Below are 18,787 nucleotides of genomic sequence, written 5' to 3' on the forward strand. Positions count from 1 at the left end.
CGTTCAACATAATATAGCTACGTACAGGCTCTGTACATTTCGTGTATCGATATAGGAGTATACTCTTTGCTTTTCATGTAATCTTTGGTCGTCACATAGCGACAATACATATCAGCACGAGGCGATACAAGCAACTTAACTTCCTTTACAACTAGCTCGTCCATGATATGAGGGGTAGTCACATGAAAAGGAACACACGCCACAACTGTACCTTGGAATGATACCATTCAAAAGTATCTCTAATCATTTTTAGACATTTACCACAATCAGTTCCTGTTTAGCAGTCAGTGATCGGACACGGACAGACCCACAAACGCACCCACTCTTGCTGCTCATCGTTCAACTCAAACTGACGTTCTCTCATGTCTTTCTTCAGGTCGCCAAAGATGTGGAAATCACACTGTTAAATATTAAGGCTGTACGGTGATGCAGCAGCGTTTAACAGGCACGCAATGGGTCCTTTAGCCTGCTGTCTTTGGTGATGTCTATCTCCTGTGGAGGGTGAAATGTGTCAAGGCTGTTATGTGTGACTGCTTCCTCGGGTTATGACAGATTGCCTATGGGGGGGGGGGGGGGGGGGGGGTGAAACGTTATTGACTTCGGTACTCGATACTTGTACTTGTGCCATCTTGCAGGGTTTACCGTTCCTACCGATTCTAATTGTCGAACTTCGTCCCTAAGGGCATCGATCTTGTCAAAAACTCGTAGAGCCTTGTCATGGACCTTCTCTTGTATAGTGGTCTCGTGGAGTACGGTGCGGATGTCGACGTTTCTTGTCCACCATGGAGCTCCTGTGATCCATCGATAGCAAATGTTTTGCAGCGCTTGGAGTTTGTTGCAGTTGGAGACGCACGTAGTTCCCCACGAGGTGGAGCCATACAACATTGTGGGTTCCACTGTTGCCTTACACAATTGGAGTTTAGTCTTAGGGTTGAGATCCTTACTCTTCAGGAACGGAATCGATGACCTGGCCATCTTCTGGGCTGCCGTCTTCTTGTCGTCAATATGCAGCGTAAAGAGTAATTTTTTGTCAAGGTAGACACCGAGATACTTCACTCCCGGCGACCATGGGATAAATTGGTCAGCTATTTGGAGTCTGTCGTTGAGAACTGGTTTCCTCCGTGTGAACAGAACGGCTGCCGTCTTCGTCGGGCTGATCGTTATCTTATTTTGCAGCGCCCAGCGTTCCATTACAGCAACTTGCCGTTGCATCCTAGCGATTAGCTGGTCCAAGTGTCGTCCAGTTGTCAGAAAAGCCGTATCGTCCGCATAAAAACTCGCCGTAACAAGGGAGACTGTTGGGATGTCATTTATATATAATTTGAAAAGCAGAAGCGAAATGACAGAGCCCTGCCAGTGTTTAACAACCACATCGCTGAAGCGTAGTGAAGCCTTCGTCCGATAGGCGGTGCCTGGGCGCGTGATATAGTGTAATAGGATGATTTCGTCCGACAGCACTCCCGGGCGTTTTGACTTCGTGGCGCAGCTTCTGCGAAGTGTGTTCATAAGGCTACGCATTGATTGTGGTTCAACGCTCGGGAATCTCGACGAGCGGAGTTCCCCTGCAGTTGAAGAAGGAGGTCATCATGACCTTACCGGTACCTGTGTAACATGCTTTGAATTTCTTTGGCAGGGGAGATGCGGGATGTTTCCACTGCTGGCTTTTCCATTTGCCCTCCGCCACACACCGTTGGGTGGCTTGCGGAGTATCAATGTAGATGTAGATGTAGAATGTCAGCGACCTGAAGGAAGAGAGGCAGGAACGTCGCCTTCAATCGGAAGAGGAAGTGCAAAAGTGGGCGCAGTTGTGGATCCATCAGCAGCCGACCGCGTTTTACGAAACCAGAATTGATCGTCTCCTCTCCCAGTGGCATAAATGTCTTAACGCGTGTGGTGATTACTTTTGAACGCAAATCATTTCATGGTCCCGTTGTGGGAAGTGTTCGGTTTTCATTTAACTGCCTCTCAAACATATTGTTAACTGATCCGCATATGTTGACATTCAGTCTTGACACTCACCATTGTACACTTAAGTAATTTTCCGTAATGTCTCCATCCTTCGCAATTTACACTGTTCTGGTGTTGCTTTTATGCTCAAATATTTGTTGCAAGCCTAGGCAAAATGATACTCTAGACGTTCTGTGACACTTTTGATGTACATATAAACGATAATAAGTTTTAATTACATGGTCTACAATTTATTTTGTATAATGTATCGACAATTCTTATGGTTTTAACATTGCAATGCCGGTATTATTCTAAATCTGAATACATTCGATGGATATTTATTATATTTTAGATGTCACTTGACAGTGCTGTTACAGCCGAATAAGACCCTTAGTAAACAATAATATTTATTCAAATTCCTGGCTGGCTCTGGGCACTATGGGACTCAACTTCTGAGGTTATTAGTCCCCTAGAACTTAGAATTAGTTAAACCTAACTAACCTAAGGACATCACACACATCCATGCCCGAGGCAGGATTCCAACCTGCGACCGTAGCGCCTAGAACCGCAAGGCTACTTCGGCCGGCATATTCAAATTTCTGATGACAGCGCAGATGGAACAATGGTTGTAACCCTTAACACACTGTAATAGAGACCATAAGAATGAATAATTTACTAGAGAGTGAGTACGATTTACAAAGGGCAATAAATTGCCTAGTCGATATATTCAATAACTACAATTATACTGTATCTCAGAGGAAAGATAAGATTATGTTTTTAAAAAAAAAAAAAAAAAAAAAAAAAAAAAAAAAAAAAAAAAAAAAACCTTGCACGTTACAGCATAGTGCTCAATGCTCATGTTTTAATTAAAGTTGCCCATTTTAACCTATTAGGTCACCTAGAAGCTTTAAACTCACGGACAGAGTGAATCAAATACATATCTGGTGATGTGTGGTGCAGTTCATACGACTAATCAAAAATAACATTTTATAAAGTAATGGTTGCACGTAAGGCAGAGAGTCGTGGAGGTATCAAAAACATGACGAAAGACTTGCACAGGCTATAGAAATGAAATTAAGTGACGGACGAAAGGTTGCAATCTGAGATGTCAGACACGGTACAAAAAGGATACGAGTTGGAAATTTATGCAGTTAACGAATGAATAAAACAAAAGAGTAAAGTGGTTATAACATATCTACAGCAGGATTCACAAAGCAAGCACTGAAGCACAAATCACAAAGGAAACGAGACCCCAGAGGTCACTGGAAGAGATGCTAGACTGGGATAGGAACAGGTGAGGGACTTAATTCTTGAAATGAAAAAGAAGAAGGAGAAGGAGGAGCAGGAGATCGTAAGAAGATGTCTCCAACGCAATAAATATTTTGTTTACACTTGAATCATGTTATTGCTTGTGAGCATAAGTAAGCACATTACGTTCCTCTATAAAATCTATTTCAATCAAACCTCACAAAATTGTTAAATAACAACAACCGACTAGTTATTATCAGTACTACAGAAAAATTTATCATAAGCACGCAGTCTAAGCCGGTATAGCTACCAAACAGTTTTGTAAACACTGACTGAAATAGACTCTATAAGGAAAAATTAATTTTCGCTCATGAACGTGAGTAGGACTCTTTTATAGAAACAACGCTTCGTTCGTTCTCTCAGGGCCGGAGAGTGTTACTATCTGCTAAAAAGTAACCAGACACCTATTGTTAGACATTAATAATAGAGGGTGTGTCCACGTTTCGCCTTTATCACGGCTTCAGCCCTGCTGGAGGTATTTTCAACGAGGGGTTTGAATGTCTGAGGACGAATGCCAGGCCATTTTTCTTCAAGAGCGGAAGCCAGAGAATGATGTCGAATGCGGGAGCCTGGAGCGAAGTCCACGTTTGAGCTCATACCAAAGGTGTCCCATTGAATTCAGGTCAGATTCTTGGCAGGACAGTCCATTTCGGAAATGATATTGTCCGCAAAGTATTGCCCCACAGATGCTGGTTTATGACAGAGAGGACAGTTATCGTCTTTGAAATGTTCCTCTACTACACGCAGTACACGGTGCTGTAAAATGTGTTTATATCCTTCCACACAGCCGTTTCCTTAAGTTGAATAATGGGACCACACCATGATCACGAGAAACACTCCCGTACTGCAACACTTCCCCCTCCGTAGTTCACTGCTGGCGCTGCACTTCGTAGCAGGTAACGTTCTCCAGCCTTTCGCTGAACCCAGACCCATTCATCGGTATGCCACAGGTTACAGAATGATTCATCACTCCAGGTCAGTCGTTTCCAGTCATCCAGTGCCTGCTGTCGCTCTTCAAACCTTCGCCAGCGTCGGTTAGAACTGAGTATAGAAATACGTGACCTACGAGACGCTGTTCGACCATTATTTCCCACTCTTTTTAACCTCTTATACAAAGACATTGTGTGAGATGAACGGTTGGAAACACATCGTTAAATCACGACTGATTCCTTCATGAAGCAGCGCTGCTCAGTCGCTCCTGGAGTATTTCGTGTTTTACGACCCCTGTTAACAGATATCGACAAAATGAATATCGCACTAGAGGCATATCTAGCGAAAAGACCAGGAAGATTAGAGAGATTCGAGCCCACACGGCGGCTTACCAGCATTCGTTCTTCCCGCGAACCATTCGCGACTGGAGCAGGATGGGGATGGGGGTGGAGGGAGTGACGTTGGTATACAAAGTATCGTCCACCACACAACGTAACGTAGCTTGTGGAATATGCATATAGATGATGATGATAGTTCGAGAAAAATTTGACACTAAAAGACCTAAGAGAACACAAGACATCCCCTCAGTATTATTCAGAGAAGCTTGGAAAAGCCCGCCATGACAAAATTACTCCAACTGGTGTGCAAGATATGTGAGAGACCCTAAACACCCCAGACTTCGAGAAAAAAGTTACAATTCTAGTCCAACAAAAGACGCATTATGATTGCAAATACTGACGTGCACTATTTACATAAAAATAGGAAAACTGGTACAAGCCGACCTCAGGGAAGATCAGTTTTGGTACACATGAAGTACGACCCATCCTAGAAAAAATTTCGAGAAATAACTTACATTTAGAGCATTTGAAAGCTATTGGCAATGTTGACTGGTCTACACTCTTTGAAATTCTGAACGTATCAGGGGTAAAATTAAGGGAGCTAAACGTTATCTGTCATTTGTATAGAAACGAGACTGCAGTTATAAAAATTGGCATTAGCAAAACTAAAACTTGGGTAATGGAGTGTAATCGAAGTAAATCTGGCAGTACTGAGAGAACTGGATTAGGAAATGAGAAACTACGGGTTGTAGACGAGTCTTCCTATTTGGGCAGTAAGATAATGATGCTGGTCGAAATAGATATAGCCTGGCTATATCAAGAAAATAAGTTCTGGAGAAAAGGAATTTGTTAACATTAAACAAATTTAAACATCAGGAAGCCTCTTCTAAAAGTATTTGTTGTGGTGTAGGCTTGTACGGAAGTGGAACATGGACTATAGGCAGTTTAGACAAGAAGAGAATAGAAAATTTTGAAAGATTATGCTAGTAAAGTATGGAGATGAATACAGTAAGCAAGTTCAAATAGATGCAAGTTGCGATAGTTATGCAGAGATGGAAATGCTTGCACATGATAGACTGGCATGGAGAGCTGCATCAAACCAGTCTTTCGAATGAAAACCACACGCAACTGATATGCTACAAGGCAGTAGAGTGTGATTGATCTCTCCACATTGTTTTTTGACGTGTACTTTTCTAACACCCAACTGTCATCTGATTCATTATGTATAATGTTCATGACATCCTTATTCTCTGTCCTAACACAGGAATCGCGATCTGCATTGAAATACGCTATATTTCCGAGTCCTGCTTTGCTTTTAAATTGTTGTCACATATTTTACTCATTTAAGCACTTACAAGCCCATTAGTTTGCAGAACCCAAGGAAGACGAAGGAATGGAGATCAATACAATAAGTAGGATAACTGCTTTTGATTTGCTATTACTATAAAAAGTGCATCATGTATGACGATACACTTGCCACCACTCTGTTGTGGTAAAGCCGTTAGGAAATACTCAAACAACGCTATCTTTTAACAAATGCTTAATAGTTCTGTTCGCAATTGGCACAGATTCACTTTTTTCAGTAAATGCAACTTGCTTGGGTTCTTTTGTTAGGATGTTTACGACGCTGTTCCATGCTAACATCAAATGGAAATTACTATCTATTAATTTTTGCTATTACAACCGTTGTAATTGGGTTTTAAATTCAACGGCACTGCCGCGAAATGAGCTTTTGTGTAATTACACGAACACGTTACATAAAAAACGAGAAACGATGTAAAACGAACAAGAGGAATATGTGAGTTATTGTAAACAGGATGTTCATAATTGATGCGCGGCAGGGCTGCCACGTTATTTAGAGAGACGCATGAAATGCAAACACGCACTTATCGGTAATCGGACGCAAAACTAAGTTGGAAACAATATTAGAAAGTCTTGCGAGTTTATTATTAATTTGTAATGTAACATAAATCTAAATCAATGTTGTTGTTGTTGTCTTCAGTCCAGAGACTGGTTTGATGCAGCTATCCGTGCTACTCTACCCCGCGCAAGCTTCTTCATCTCCAAGTAACCACTGCATCCTACATCCTACTGCATCTGCTTAGTGTATTCATCTCTTTGTCTCCCTCTATGATTTTTACCCTCCACCCTGCCCTCCAATACTAACTTCGTGATCGCTTGATGCCTCAGAACATGTCCTACCAACCGATCCCTTCTTCTAGTCAAGTTGTGCCACGAATTCTTCTTCTCCCCAAATCTATTCAATACCTCCTGATTAATTACGTGATCTACCCATCTCATCTTCAGCATTCTTCTGTAGAACCACATTTCGAAAGCTTCTATTTTCTTCTTGGGTAAACTATTTATCGTCTATGTTTCACATCGATACATGGCTACACTCCATAATATACTTTCAGAAATGACTTTCTGACACTTAAGCCTATACTTGATGTTAACAAATTTCTCTTCTTCAGAAACTCTTTTCTTGCCATGGCCACTCTACATTTTATATCCCTTCTACTTCGACCATCATCAGTTATTTTGCTCCCTAAACAGGAAAACTCATTTACTACTTTAAGTGTGTCATCTCGTAATCTAATTCCCTCAGCATCACCTGATTTAATTAGACTACATTCCATTATCCTCCTTTTGCTCTTGTTGACGTTCATCTTATATCGTCCTTTGAAGACTCTGTCCATTCCGTTCAACTGCTCTTCTAAATCCTTTGCTGTCTCTGGTAGAATGACAATGTCATCGGCAGACCTCAATGTTTTTATTTCTTCTCCATGGATTTTAATTCCTACTCCAAATTTTTCTTTTGTTTCCTTTACTGTTTGCTCAATATACAGATTGAATAACATCGGGGATGGGCTACAACCCTGACCCTTCCCAACGACTGCTTCCCTTTCATGCCTCTCGAATCTTATAACTGCCATTTGGTTTCTGTACAAATTGAAACTAGCTTTCGCTTCCTCTATTTGACCCCTGCCACATTCAGAATCTGAAAGAGAGTATTCCAGTCAACATTGTCAAAAGCTTTCTCTAAGTCTACAAATGCTAGGAACGTAGGTTTGCCTTTCCTTAATGTATCTTCTAAGATAAGTCGTAGGCTCAGTATTGCCTCACGTGTTCCAACATTTCTATAGAATCTAATCTTCCCCGAGGTCACCTTCTACCCGTTGTTCCATTCGTCTGTAAAGAAGACGTGTCAGTATTTTGCAGCTGTGACTTATTAAACTCCTAGTTCGGTAATTTTCACACCTTTCAACACCTGTCTTCTTTGGGATTTGATCTAAATCATTAAAACATGAATATGACCTGTAAGAAATGTGTCTCATGACTACATTTGTTAAAATGTGTGAAAGTATGCCGAGGCTTAAAAGAAAATTTCTGTGTTGTGATGTCGATAGAAGAAATGAAGACTAATGTTCTTATCCATACGTGAATAATGAAAAAGTTTTGTCACTCATAAGAAGCGCGTAATTGTAATGCTACGGCAATCTTGTAACTAGATGCTGACCAGAAAGCAATGTATTTTCTTCGAAAGCTAGTTGGTGTCTGAGAAAATACGTCACAACTATATTGCACTTACGTAACTGAAGTTCTATGCAATACTACCAATTATATAATTTTCAGTGCGATAGGGTCTGCAGCTGCGATGAATTTTTTGAAAGATTTCATGATGCCTTCACCTACCGTTCTTTTTATTTCAAGTACGATAGTACAGTTGCTGCCTTAGGCCATTCTCAAGTATCTAAAACAAGGCATTATACATTGGATATTTTAGTGACATTTGTGATTTTGATGTAGGAACAAGTCGTATCTGTAGAAATACTAGGCGCATTATAACTTACTTTATTTTTTATGCCATGTATGTAGTTGCTCCTATGACTCCATGTTATGCTTTCGCTTTAGATACTTGTAAATGGCCCCTAAGGCTGAAATTGTACAATCGTACTTGAAATAAAAAGAACGGCATCATGAAATCTTTCAAAAAACTACCAGTTATGCCAAACTGTTGCAGATCCATCCTTCTAAGACTCGCAAGGACAGTTGAGTGCCATAGCTGGTAAACAATCCATAGGAGTCTGTCGAGGTAAGGAACTTTCCTGTTTGTTCGATTCAGTAAGCTGGAGAATTTTCTTCTATCGCGATATACGGGAGAGAGTGTCACTGAAATGATACAGGACTTCGGGTGGACATCATTAAAACAAAGGCGTTTTTCGTTGCGCAGAAATCTTCTCACGAAATTTAAATCACCAACTTTCTTCGCCGAATGCGACCTACATAGGAAGAAACGATCACCATGATAAAATAAGGGAAACTAGAGCTCGTACGGAAAGATATAGGAGTTCGTTCTCGCTATACGAGATTGGAATAATAGAGAATTGTGAAGGTGGTTTGATGAACCCTGTGCCAGGCACTTAAATGTGATTTGCTGAGTATCCATGTTGAATTAGATGTTAAAGCTGCCAGAAAAGTCGAAAAACTAGTTCCCCTATTTTACATCCCTAACTCTGCCCTGTACTTATTCGTCTTTTTTGTGCTATAATGAGAAGAGCATTTTTCAGTCTGGTTTCGAACTTTCACTCTACCATAATTTCGACTTCCGTCATAGCTTGGCAACCGATGTGCTCTTCCGTTCACTCGTTAGACGACTAGTCCGCTATAGGCATTTTTATTGTCTTTCGAAACATATTGTTTATATCATAGCAATTTGTGAATCTTTCACAAAACGATAGGACAACCACCAATTACATGTATTTGCCTGCGATCTTATAGAATTCGAACCAGTTCGCAGATGTCTGAAACATAGAAGTGGTACGCGTCAAGAAACACTCCGAAAACGTGTTTATTGCGGGTAAAGTGAGAATGAATTTTTTAAAGCGAGTTTTCAATTGTATCTTAGGAATGCATTTTTTTATTTATCTGAATCACTTTAAACCGTTACTCCGCATTCAATTCATATAAGAATGTATTTTATGTGCAACACTTAGCTCGACTTTAAACCATCGTATTTCGACAACGGATAAAGATTATTGGATAAATCGTTTTATTTTGACTGTATCCATTTCTCTACCTTCGTGCAAAGTTTGAACTTATTCGTACAATTTTAAACAACAGGAGCGGCACGCTTGGAAAATCTCCCAGAAAAATGTGTTTTTTTCATGTAAAATCCGAACGGTGCGCGTACAAATGGTGCCATTAGCTGAGCATTAATTTCAGCCCAATTAACATCTTTTGCAAAAGGAATCAATCGATTCACACAGCATGCCTGGGCGCCAGCTCCGGTTCGTCGTTCAAACCATTTTTAATATCCCGTACTGTAAGATATATGTTCAAAAAGCTATGCAAATGACCATTGGTCCGCGCTAAGCTAGAAACTTTTAACCTCATGTTCCAAGTTCAAATAGGAACCGAGCATGAAGACCCAGTGCCATCCACCACAGACTGAGCCATAGTGGCTTTAATTTTGGCGGCATGGCATTCCGCTGGCGCCACTAACTACTTGGGTTGCCGATATCGATCTGATCATATATCGCGAGATAGGTACTTTTGTCGAGGCGTGTGTCGTTCGTTTGGCGGGTCCTGGTGCAGTCAGTCGGCATGTGACTGGCAAGTTGTTGCTTTTGGGGCCTCTTCCTGTCCAGTACGGGCTCCGATAGGCCGCCAGCGGTTGAATGGGTCGGAAGCAAGCCTTGCCGGCTTGCTTAAGGATTGGTAGCAGCGAGTTGCGGGAAGAGCAGGCGACGTCGCCTGGAGCCAGATCGTCAAGTTCTCAGTCTACTCTGCAAGCTAAGATTTTACGACACCTTGAAGACCACCCGTACGGATTGGAGGCAATAACACACCGGCTTGGAATGCTAAAAGTCGCAGCTCCTTCACATCTGAGTGAAGATATGTGTTGTTTTCTTACTTTTTGGATATTTGATATTGCAAGGCCACGTCTGTGTTAATGTGAAATTGGACCTGTAATATTAACTCGCCTCCGAGTGACAGTGTGTATCATAATCGATCGGTGTAGCTAGCAGCAATCTGTTGTTCCGTGAAGGGTACAAGTATTCAGTCATAAACTGAGTTGACGAAAATAAATTTGTAACATAATCTGTGTCGGAGGCAAAACACCCTTTGTAGATGAGTATGTCTTAATCATTACATCAGCAGGCGTTGATATTTAGTCTTCTACTACTCCTCGGCTCTACAGCCCTTGGAGGGCCTTGGTCTGCATCACAATATCCTGCCAATCTATCCGATCCATGGCTTTCCGTCTCCATACTCTGACACCCAGCTTCTTCAATTCTATCCACCCATCTCTTTCTGGGGCGTTCCCCCCGCCGTCTGCCTCCAGCCTTGCAACCAAAAATCCCCTTACATGCTCTGTCTTCTTCCATTCTGACCACGTGCCCTGCCCACCGCAGTCTTCTTATTTTAATGGTAGTAACAATGTCAGGTTATTCAAAAAGGTGTTGTAGTTCTGCATTCGTACGAATGCGCCAACATTTTTGCTCATATACTGGGCCATATATTTTACGTAGCACCTTTCTCTCCCATATGCTAAGGACCCTTTCCTCATTTACAGTCATGGTCCATGTTTCGGCACCATACATAACAACTGGTCTTATAATTGTTTTGTAAATGAGGATTTTGGATTTACGTGATAGAAGCGAACTCCTAAGCATGGGTAATACGGGAAAGTAGCATCTGTTACCTGCTGCTATTCTGGCTTTCACCTCACTGCCAATGTCATTTGTCTCAGTGATAGTCGACCCAAGATACTTGAAGTCTCTCACCCTTTCAAACTCCCTGTCGGCTATCCTGAGATTTGGTAGATTTTGTTGGTTGGTCATTGCCATATACTTGGTCTTTTCGATGTTGACTGTCAGGCCAAGTTCCCTTGCACCTTTCTCCAGTTGTTGACAGGTTTGGCCGAACACAGCAGCGTTTCGTGCGAGTAATGCCACATCGTCAGCATAGGCTAGGTACTGCAGTGAACGATTTAAGAAGGTTCCTCCTTTATTTAACTCTATCTGGCTTATGACTTTTTCCAGGCAAAGGTTGAATAGAAAAGAGGAGATATTGTCACCCTGTCTAAGTCCCTTCTTCACTTCCACTTCTCTGGAGATTTCGCCCTGAATTTTTACTTTACAGTTGGTTTCGCTGAGGGTCATCACAGAAAGTTTAATGAGCTTCTTAGGTAATATTAACTCCCCTCCGAGTGATAGTGTGTATCATCATCGGTCGGTGTAGGTGACAGCAATCTGTTGTTCCGTGAACGATACAAGTATTCTGTCATAAACTGAGTTGACGTAAATAAATTTGTAACATAATCTGTGTCGGAGGCAAAACACCCTTTGTAGATGAGTATGTCTCAATAATTTCATCAGCAGGCGTTGATATTTAGTCTTCTTACAAGAAATTTTAATGAGTGTTAAGATTGTAACTTGTTTGTGTAGTCGGTTTCGCTATAGGTTGATATTTCCTACATCTTAGGCTATTTCGTCTGTAGCCTTATTTGCACAGATTACTGTTTCCTTCTGATGTGTGTTCGCAAGGTACCTTTGGCAGAGGCCATGGAGCACAGACGTGTTTACTTTCTGCTGCGGCGGCACTTCCATCGTCGCACGACGTCTGGGTCGGCCGGCGATCTGGTGCCTCTACCAGCCATGTCGTGGTGGTTCAAGTTAAGTGAAGTTGATAGTTTGATGAGTGACATTGCGGAGTGTCGCCGATTAATCGGGAACCACTAATCTGTCCTGTTAGTCCTGAATTCAGTAAGCTCACGAGGTTTAAAGCACGTTCTGCAAGCACGAAGCTGCTCCTCACTACACCTGCTCTTTAAATATTCGTTTAAACCTCGCACCCTTATTGCTATTTATGGAGCACGTTTAGTTTTAAGGGCTTTTGCTTATCAATATAAACTGCTGAACATTTCTTTTTAACCACATTAATTAGCTAACTCCACTCATTGTGAACATGCCTGCTTCTTCCTTGTTCGCTCTTATAGCCGTCTCATGTAGTTCTCAGCTTTCCTTGTATTTTGGGTAATTGCATATTTATTAAAGACCATTGTCAAGTTTCTGCTGGTGTGTAGCAGTTGGGAATCACATGTAATTTGCATGTTCTCCCAACTTCTCTCGAATTTTGGGCAGTTGTATTTTTCAATTAAGGGTCATTATCAATGTTTCTGCTGGTGTGTCCCAGTTGGGAGTAACATTTAAATTTTTTGCTTTCCCAGCTTTTGAAGGATTGTGTGTTTTATTGCTTAATGAATTTTTATTAAGGCTTATACATTGTTAAGGGCTTTACAACAGCCACAGTCAGTAGCTTGACTTCTTACTCGTTCTGCAATTTGGATGGACGTTGTCCACATCTGTGACGTGTTGACATGCTTGTAAATTAATTGCACATTTTGTGCCTGTCATTGAAATTCATTTTACTGATAAAATTGTTTCAAGAACCCACTTGTTGCCATGCATAGTCGATGTGATTTCTTTCTTGTGCTTGCCAAGTGTAAATCCCCGGTTTTAAGCCGTGCTTTTAATTGTATAAATTGTTAAAATTCGTTATTAATGAATTGAGCCAGTTCAAGTTCTTAAGTTCTTAAAATAATTGTGAGCATTGCTATTCATTTAAGATTTTTTCAAATTGTACTTATAATATTGCTGTCAAGCAATAAACTGTGTTCCATGAAACAACAAACGATGAAATATGTGGGTCCAACTACCATGTGTTTTCTCTTAAAATTATCCCAGACCTACTTGTGAAGTATCACAGACGAACTCTAGAACTGGACGAATGCAGCATGGATGGCTTACATGCATTGATGCTATCATGCATGGAACAAGTTATCAAGGCCCATGGCAGAGCCTATGCCTACTAGTCAACGGGGTACGTGCTGAACCAAGGTGACTGAAGTGCTAATTATTTCTCCAGAACATAGTAATGTACATATCCTGCGATCCTGTGAATACGAAAGAGCTTTCTGTAGTCACTGAAAGTCTTTTTTTCTTTTCTTTTTAAATCAAAAGCGTATTCTGGTTCATTTATTGCACAGCTGTGCCTACTCGTAATTTGTTTGAGAACAGACCGGATAACAGTTAGTGTACCTACTTAAAATATCACACCTGAGCCTTTTAATTTTAATTGCTATATTCGCTGGCTTGATTTAAGTAGAGATGCTCAACATTTTTAGTCTTGAAATATATTACACGCAAGTTAGACAACTTAGAGATGTACTGACTTAAAAATTCATAAAGGTTTAAGCACAAAACAGCAACATAGCCAAAATTAACCATTTTAATTACACAAAATACATAAAAGGTAATTTTCTCTCCTTCAAAAATTGCAAGCCTACTACTCAATTTTCAAGATATTACACAAGTTAAGAAAATTAAAATACGACTATCATAAATGCTGAAAAAATTTAATTTCATTCTTGGATTTACACATCATTGGCAAGTTTATTATGTGGTGAATATTTTGTCAGAGCTAACCTTACACAGTGTGAGACGTAAGGGTCAGTCAGTTAATTTGTACACTTAGATTTTACAGTGTTCTTCGTTGAAAACGCTGTCTCACATACATAATTTCATCCAGGAAACGATAAAACATACGATGCCACTTTTATACACTCACTAATTTCCGAAAGTTATCTACATTGTATTCTGACTTTAAGGAAATGTCATGCACATTGTTGTGTGTGGAAGGTTCTTGTTGCCTACTGGAGGCGGAACTTGTTCAACCCCGCACTGCACACAGCACCTCATCTCTCAACAAACCCTGAGCGCTCTCCCGGGTCACAGTGACTCCCACTCACAACGCACCTGGTTACACTTCGCGAGTAGTACCTCCCTATGCCGGCCGGGGTGGCCGTGCGGTTCTAGGCGCTACAGTCTGGAACCGAGCGACCGCTACGGTCGCAGGTTCGAATCCTGCCTCGGGCATGGATGTGTGTGATATCCTTATGTTAATTAGGTTTAATTAGTTCTAAGTTCTAGGCGACTGATGACCTCAGAAGTTGAGTCGCATTGTGCTCAGAGCCATTTGAACCATTTACTTCCCTATGGGATAGACAAGACTTGCTTGGCGTGACCGTTGGAGGCTGTGAAATGTAAATGAAAGATGCAGTGACAGTGTTGTCATATCAACCATCTACAGATCCCATGTGGAACACTCATTGCCAAAAACCTGGTATTTTACAAAAGCGCTTCATTTACACAGACATTCCGACAAGGTTTTGAATAGGCCGGCCCATTCAGCCGTGGTGATCGACTGGTCGATCGCGGTCGACAGGTTGAGCATCCCCGCTTTCAATGTTTCACTTGTTTTACAGATAATTTTTTTAAGTTCATGTAAATCTCTGCAAGTCTGGACAACCTGTGTTTCATCACATTTAAGTGGTGTTAATTGTTCATCCATTTGTTGTTTAGAAGTTTTTTTGCAATACCGAGCTCAGGTGAGTTTCCTTTTAGAGGGCATTTTATATTAACTCAGTGGTTTGTGGTAACTATTTATTTTACGTAAGTCTGCAGGCTTTCCTGGCCGTTGTCACTAAAGTTAAAATCTTCTTAGTTGTTAGGCCGCGCTATATTTCCTTCGAAAATAATCGACGTTTCGACCCCTCTGCTGGGATCTTCTTCACGATGTTTCGGTGTGCACTATTAGTAGAACACTGTCAGAGACCAAGTGTCGCGTTCTCTTATAAAGGGAAGATTCCCGCGTTTGTGCTGGAGAAGCGAGAATACTTCTCCGGCACAACGCGGGAAAACTCCCGTTTATAAGATAACGCGACACTGGTCTCTGGCAGTGTTCTAGCAGTAGTGGACACCGAAATATCCTGAAGAAGATTCCAGCAGAGGGATCGAAACATCGATTATTTTCGAAGGAAATATAGCGCGGCCTAACAACCCAGAAGATTTTAAATGTAGTAACATTTTTATTTTGTTTGTATTTCAGAAATTCCTGTACATATTGTTGTAATCTGTTGTGCGAAGCTGATGTCATGCGGCCGGTGATGGCGTTCAGTAAGGGCCTGTAGGTGGTTCCTTCCTCAACTTGAATCAGTCGCAAACTACAGTATTGTAATGATTTAATTTCGTGAGTTTCCATTTTTATGTGATTTAGTAGCTGTTTTACGTAACAAATTTTTGATTTCAAAGTTCGCATCTGTTTGAGCAACTTACAATACCGGCCCTCAAAGTTTATATCTGTGGTGCTTTTCTGATTATTTCTTTCTTTTTATTTATGTATTTGCTCTTTGCTGTAAGTAATATTCTTGTGCTTGTGGTTAATTGAAGCAAGCAAGCAGTGTGAGAAGAGTAATGTGATCAAAGCTGAAAGTAAACCGACCAGAGCTCATCTAGCACCCGCGTTCCCCAATAGCTTATACCGATAGAGTGCAGACGCAAAACTAGTGACACGGGGAATGCTCACCGTCTGCTTGGTGGAGAAGGGCCCGTAGGTGGCGCGCACGGAGACGGGCCGCGAGCTCTGCACCACGCTGAAGCGGTCGACGCTGAGCACGGCGCCCGCCCCCGCGCCGGCGGCCGCGTCGTCCGGGGGCGGCGGGGGCGGGCTGGGTGGCGGCGCGTGCTGCCCCAGGTCGGCGTAGTGCTGGCGCGACACGTGCTTCAGGAAGAAGCCGCCCTCCTTGCTCTCCAGGTGCACCTCCACCGTGCCCGCCACGCCTGCAACACACAGCCACAGCCCGCTGTCACTTTCGCCACGTCCTACGAGGTCTACATCGACAGGGTGATTCAAAAAAACGTTTAGAAACTGATATGGCGTCTCGGGCATACAACAAGAAACCCTAATCACATTTCCCTTTCCATCCACGTATGCAGCGCGGAAAGAATGACAGTTTCATCGTCCTTATGCGCGCTGTAATTGAGGACCGATTTAACAAAACTCAAATAAAGACCATTACAGAAGAGGTATTTTTTAAGAATTTTTAACATCGTGCAGCCCCGTCAGCAACTGTGATAATTACACATATGACACGTCAGCCTCAGTTGCAAATAGAAACCAATCTTTACCTAGGTTTCAGCCAAAATAATTTCTCCTTGTTCAGAAGCTATTGACACTAAAGTATTGCATGCCGAAATTTGGCTGTGCACCGAGCACTGCTGATGGTCATGCGCATGAGCGCGTGGAAATATAGATGCATAACAGTAGCTATCTTTACGTTAGGAATTGGATTAATATAACCATTAAAACTGTTAATGGTGTATGTGTAACCGAACTTACTTCTAAGGTTTATAGGGTTCTCGGTCTCCGCAGAAGTAAGTTCGATTACATATTACGCCATTAACAGTTTTAATGGTTATGTTAATCCAATTCGACGCTCGCATGCGCATGGCCACCATCGGTACATAGCTGCTCGCTGCGATTAGTTCCGGCACAGCTCTCGCGACCTACCGACCTCGTCCGCTCAGTGGGGCCTGCTGTTTCTCTTCAGCTAAGTAATGTAGATACTTGACACGGCATGCAATAGTTTAGTGTCAATAGCTTCTGATGAAGGTGAAATTATTTTGGCTGAAACCTAGGTAAAGATTGGCTTCTATTTGCGGCTGAGGCTGACGTGTTATATGTTTAGGTATTTTTTAGTTTTACCCAATACAGTTGACTCAAAAAAATTCATAAATATAATACTGGTCATCCATGTAGATATGAACTGAAGAAACAATAATTTAAGTTCATCACTAATCTCCTTTATTGAGAAAAAATGTTAGAAATTACTTTTTTTTTTTTTTACAAAATGCGACGTATCCACTTTTTCATCTGTGTTTCTTCTTTAGCGCTACGAATACTTTCACATTTTTATTTCTACCTCTCCAAAACCGGAGGTGAATTTTAGAATTGACGAGCTCGTTTTACGCAGAAGCTGATGCTCTACAACTTTTATGCATAGCACTTTTCATTTCAAGTAGCAGTTCCTGAGTTAAAGGCGTTGGAACATGAGCATAATTCACTTTTCGACAAACTGTTAAAAATTGCTACCTTTTAAAGATGGTTTATCGCTAAACGGCTGAAGCGAATTTAACTCTTAAGTAGGTCACTATGCGATAAAGTTTATATTCCTTCATCCTGATGTTTAGAAAATTTTCTGTGGAGTGTATCGTTTTCGAGATATAAGCGAAAAACTGAAAATCACCCAAACGTAACGTGAGATTTTGGCCTTCAGTAGTTTATCACAAGCCGCAAATCGTCACAAACTCATTTAAATCTTATTTGGGATGACTAGCGCCGATTAAAATTATTTCCATCTTGTGCACGTTTATTTGCCAGCAAAAGTCTCATTTTCCTCCATTAATAGTACTAAGAAATTATTCTGCTCACTTTTGTTTTACTCATATACGGGCTATCTCTAAAATGAACACCATTCAGACACAAACATCCTGCTTTGCCTTTTGTTTCCTTTGTTGTTTCAATACGGTGACAATCTATATTTACATCTTGTCACTCTTTTGACGTTGGTGGCTCCTGCTTCAACTTGCACTTTTCGCCTCCCGTACTGTTTCATAATATTTTGAATCTTGTAACATCTTAAGTGATTTTCCAAATGAGTGTACTACAACAGCTAATAACGTTGTAGTGAAACAGTGGCTGAGCGTGAAAGAGAAGTGCGACAGTATGCACTGTTGTCCAAGAAACGCTTATCAAAGAGCCAGTTTACTTTGTAGGACGGTGTCCGACATGCCGACAGTGAACACCAGCAAGTTTAAAGGCTATTAAATTTAATTTTTGTTGTAAGTTGCAGCTGTACAGTATAAAAGGAATATTAGCTGAGTTTTGTGGAATCTTGAAAAACGGAGATGTCGAGTGTTGTGAAAATTTGCCATATACAGGTGCCTTTGACAATGGTAAATATTAAGTTCTGCCGTATTTTCTTTTAGACATTGTGTGAGTCTCTCATGGAAGTACCAGAGTTCGCTGAAAAACGCCAACTGGCGTTTGTTGAGTTTAGTTTAAACTGTCCCCAAATACTCTAATTTTGTCTTAGTGATCCGTATGAGAGTGATACATAGCCCGTCACACGAATATTTTATATGCACCCTCTTTTGTACACTAATTGCATTTTCGTAGTATTCCATCGAACCGCAGTCTGCCACATGCTTTACCTAAGGCGGAGACTATGTAATCGTTCCATTTCATATCCCCACAAATAGTTAAATCGAAGTATTTTTATAACTTCTATATTACAACTGTCACTCATTCGTACTGTAAGCATAGGGTACCATTCTGTTCGTTTCGTGAAGACAATA

The 18,787-nt window shown here is 41.2% G+C and overlaps 1 protein-coding gene across 1 annotated transcript in view; it reads right to left on the minus strand.

Annotated features, from left to right (window-relative positions):
• LOC126439376 (transmembrane protein 132E) overlaps positions 1 to 16,480 on the minus strand; it is a 242,407-nt gene extending 225,927 nt beyond the window's left edge. The window contains exons 1-2 of the mRNA XM_050090568.1: positions 16,450 to 16,480; positions 15,957 to 16,210 (exon numbers count right to left, since the gene is read on the minus strand). Coding sequence (XP_049946525.1) covers positions 15,957 to 16,210; positions 16,450 to 16,480 — 285 coding nt within the window. The remainder of the gene's footprint in view (positions 1 to 15,956; positions 16,211 to 16,449) is intronic.
• Positions 16,481 to 18,787: the final 2,307 nt, after the last annotated feature.

Source organism: Schistocerca serialis, chromosome 1 (genome assembly GCF_023864345.2).
Source record: "Schistocerca serialis cubense isolate TAMUIC-IGC-003099 chromosome 1, iqSchSeri2.2, whole genome shotgun sequence".
Classification (NCBI taxonomy): Eukaryota; Metazoa; Arthropoda; class Insecta; order Orthoptera; family Acrididae; genus Schistocerca; species Schistocerca serialis.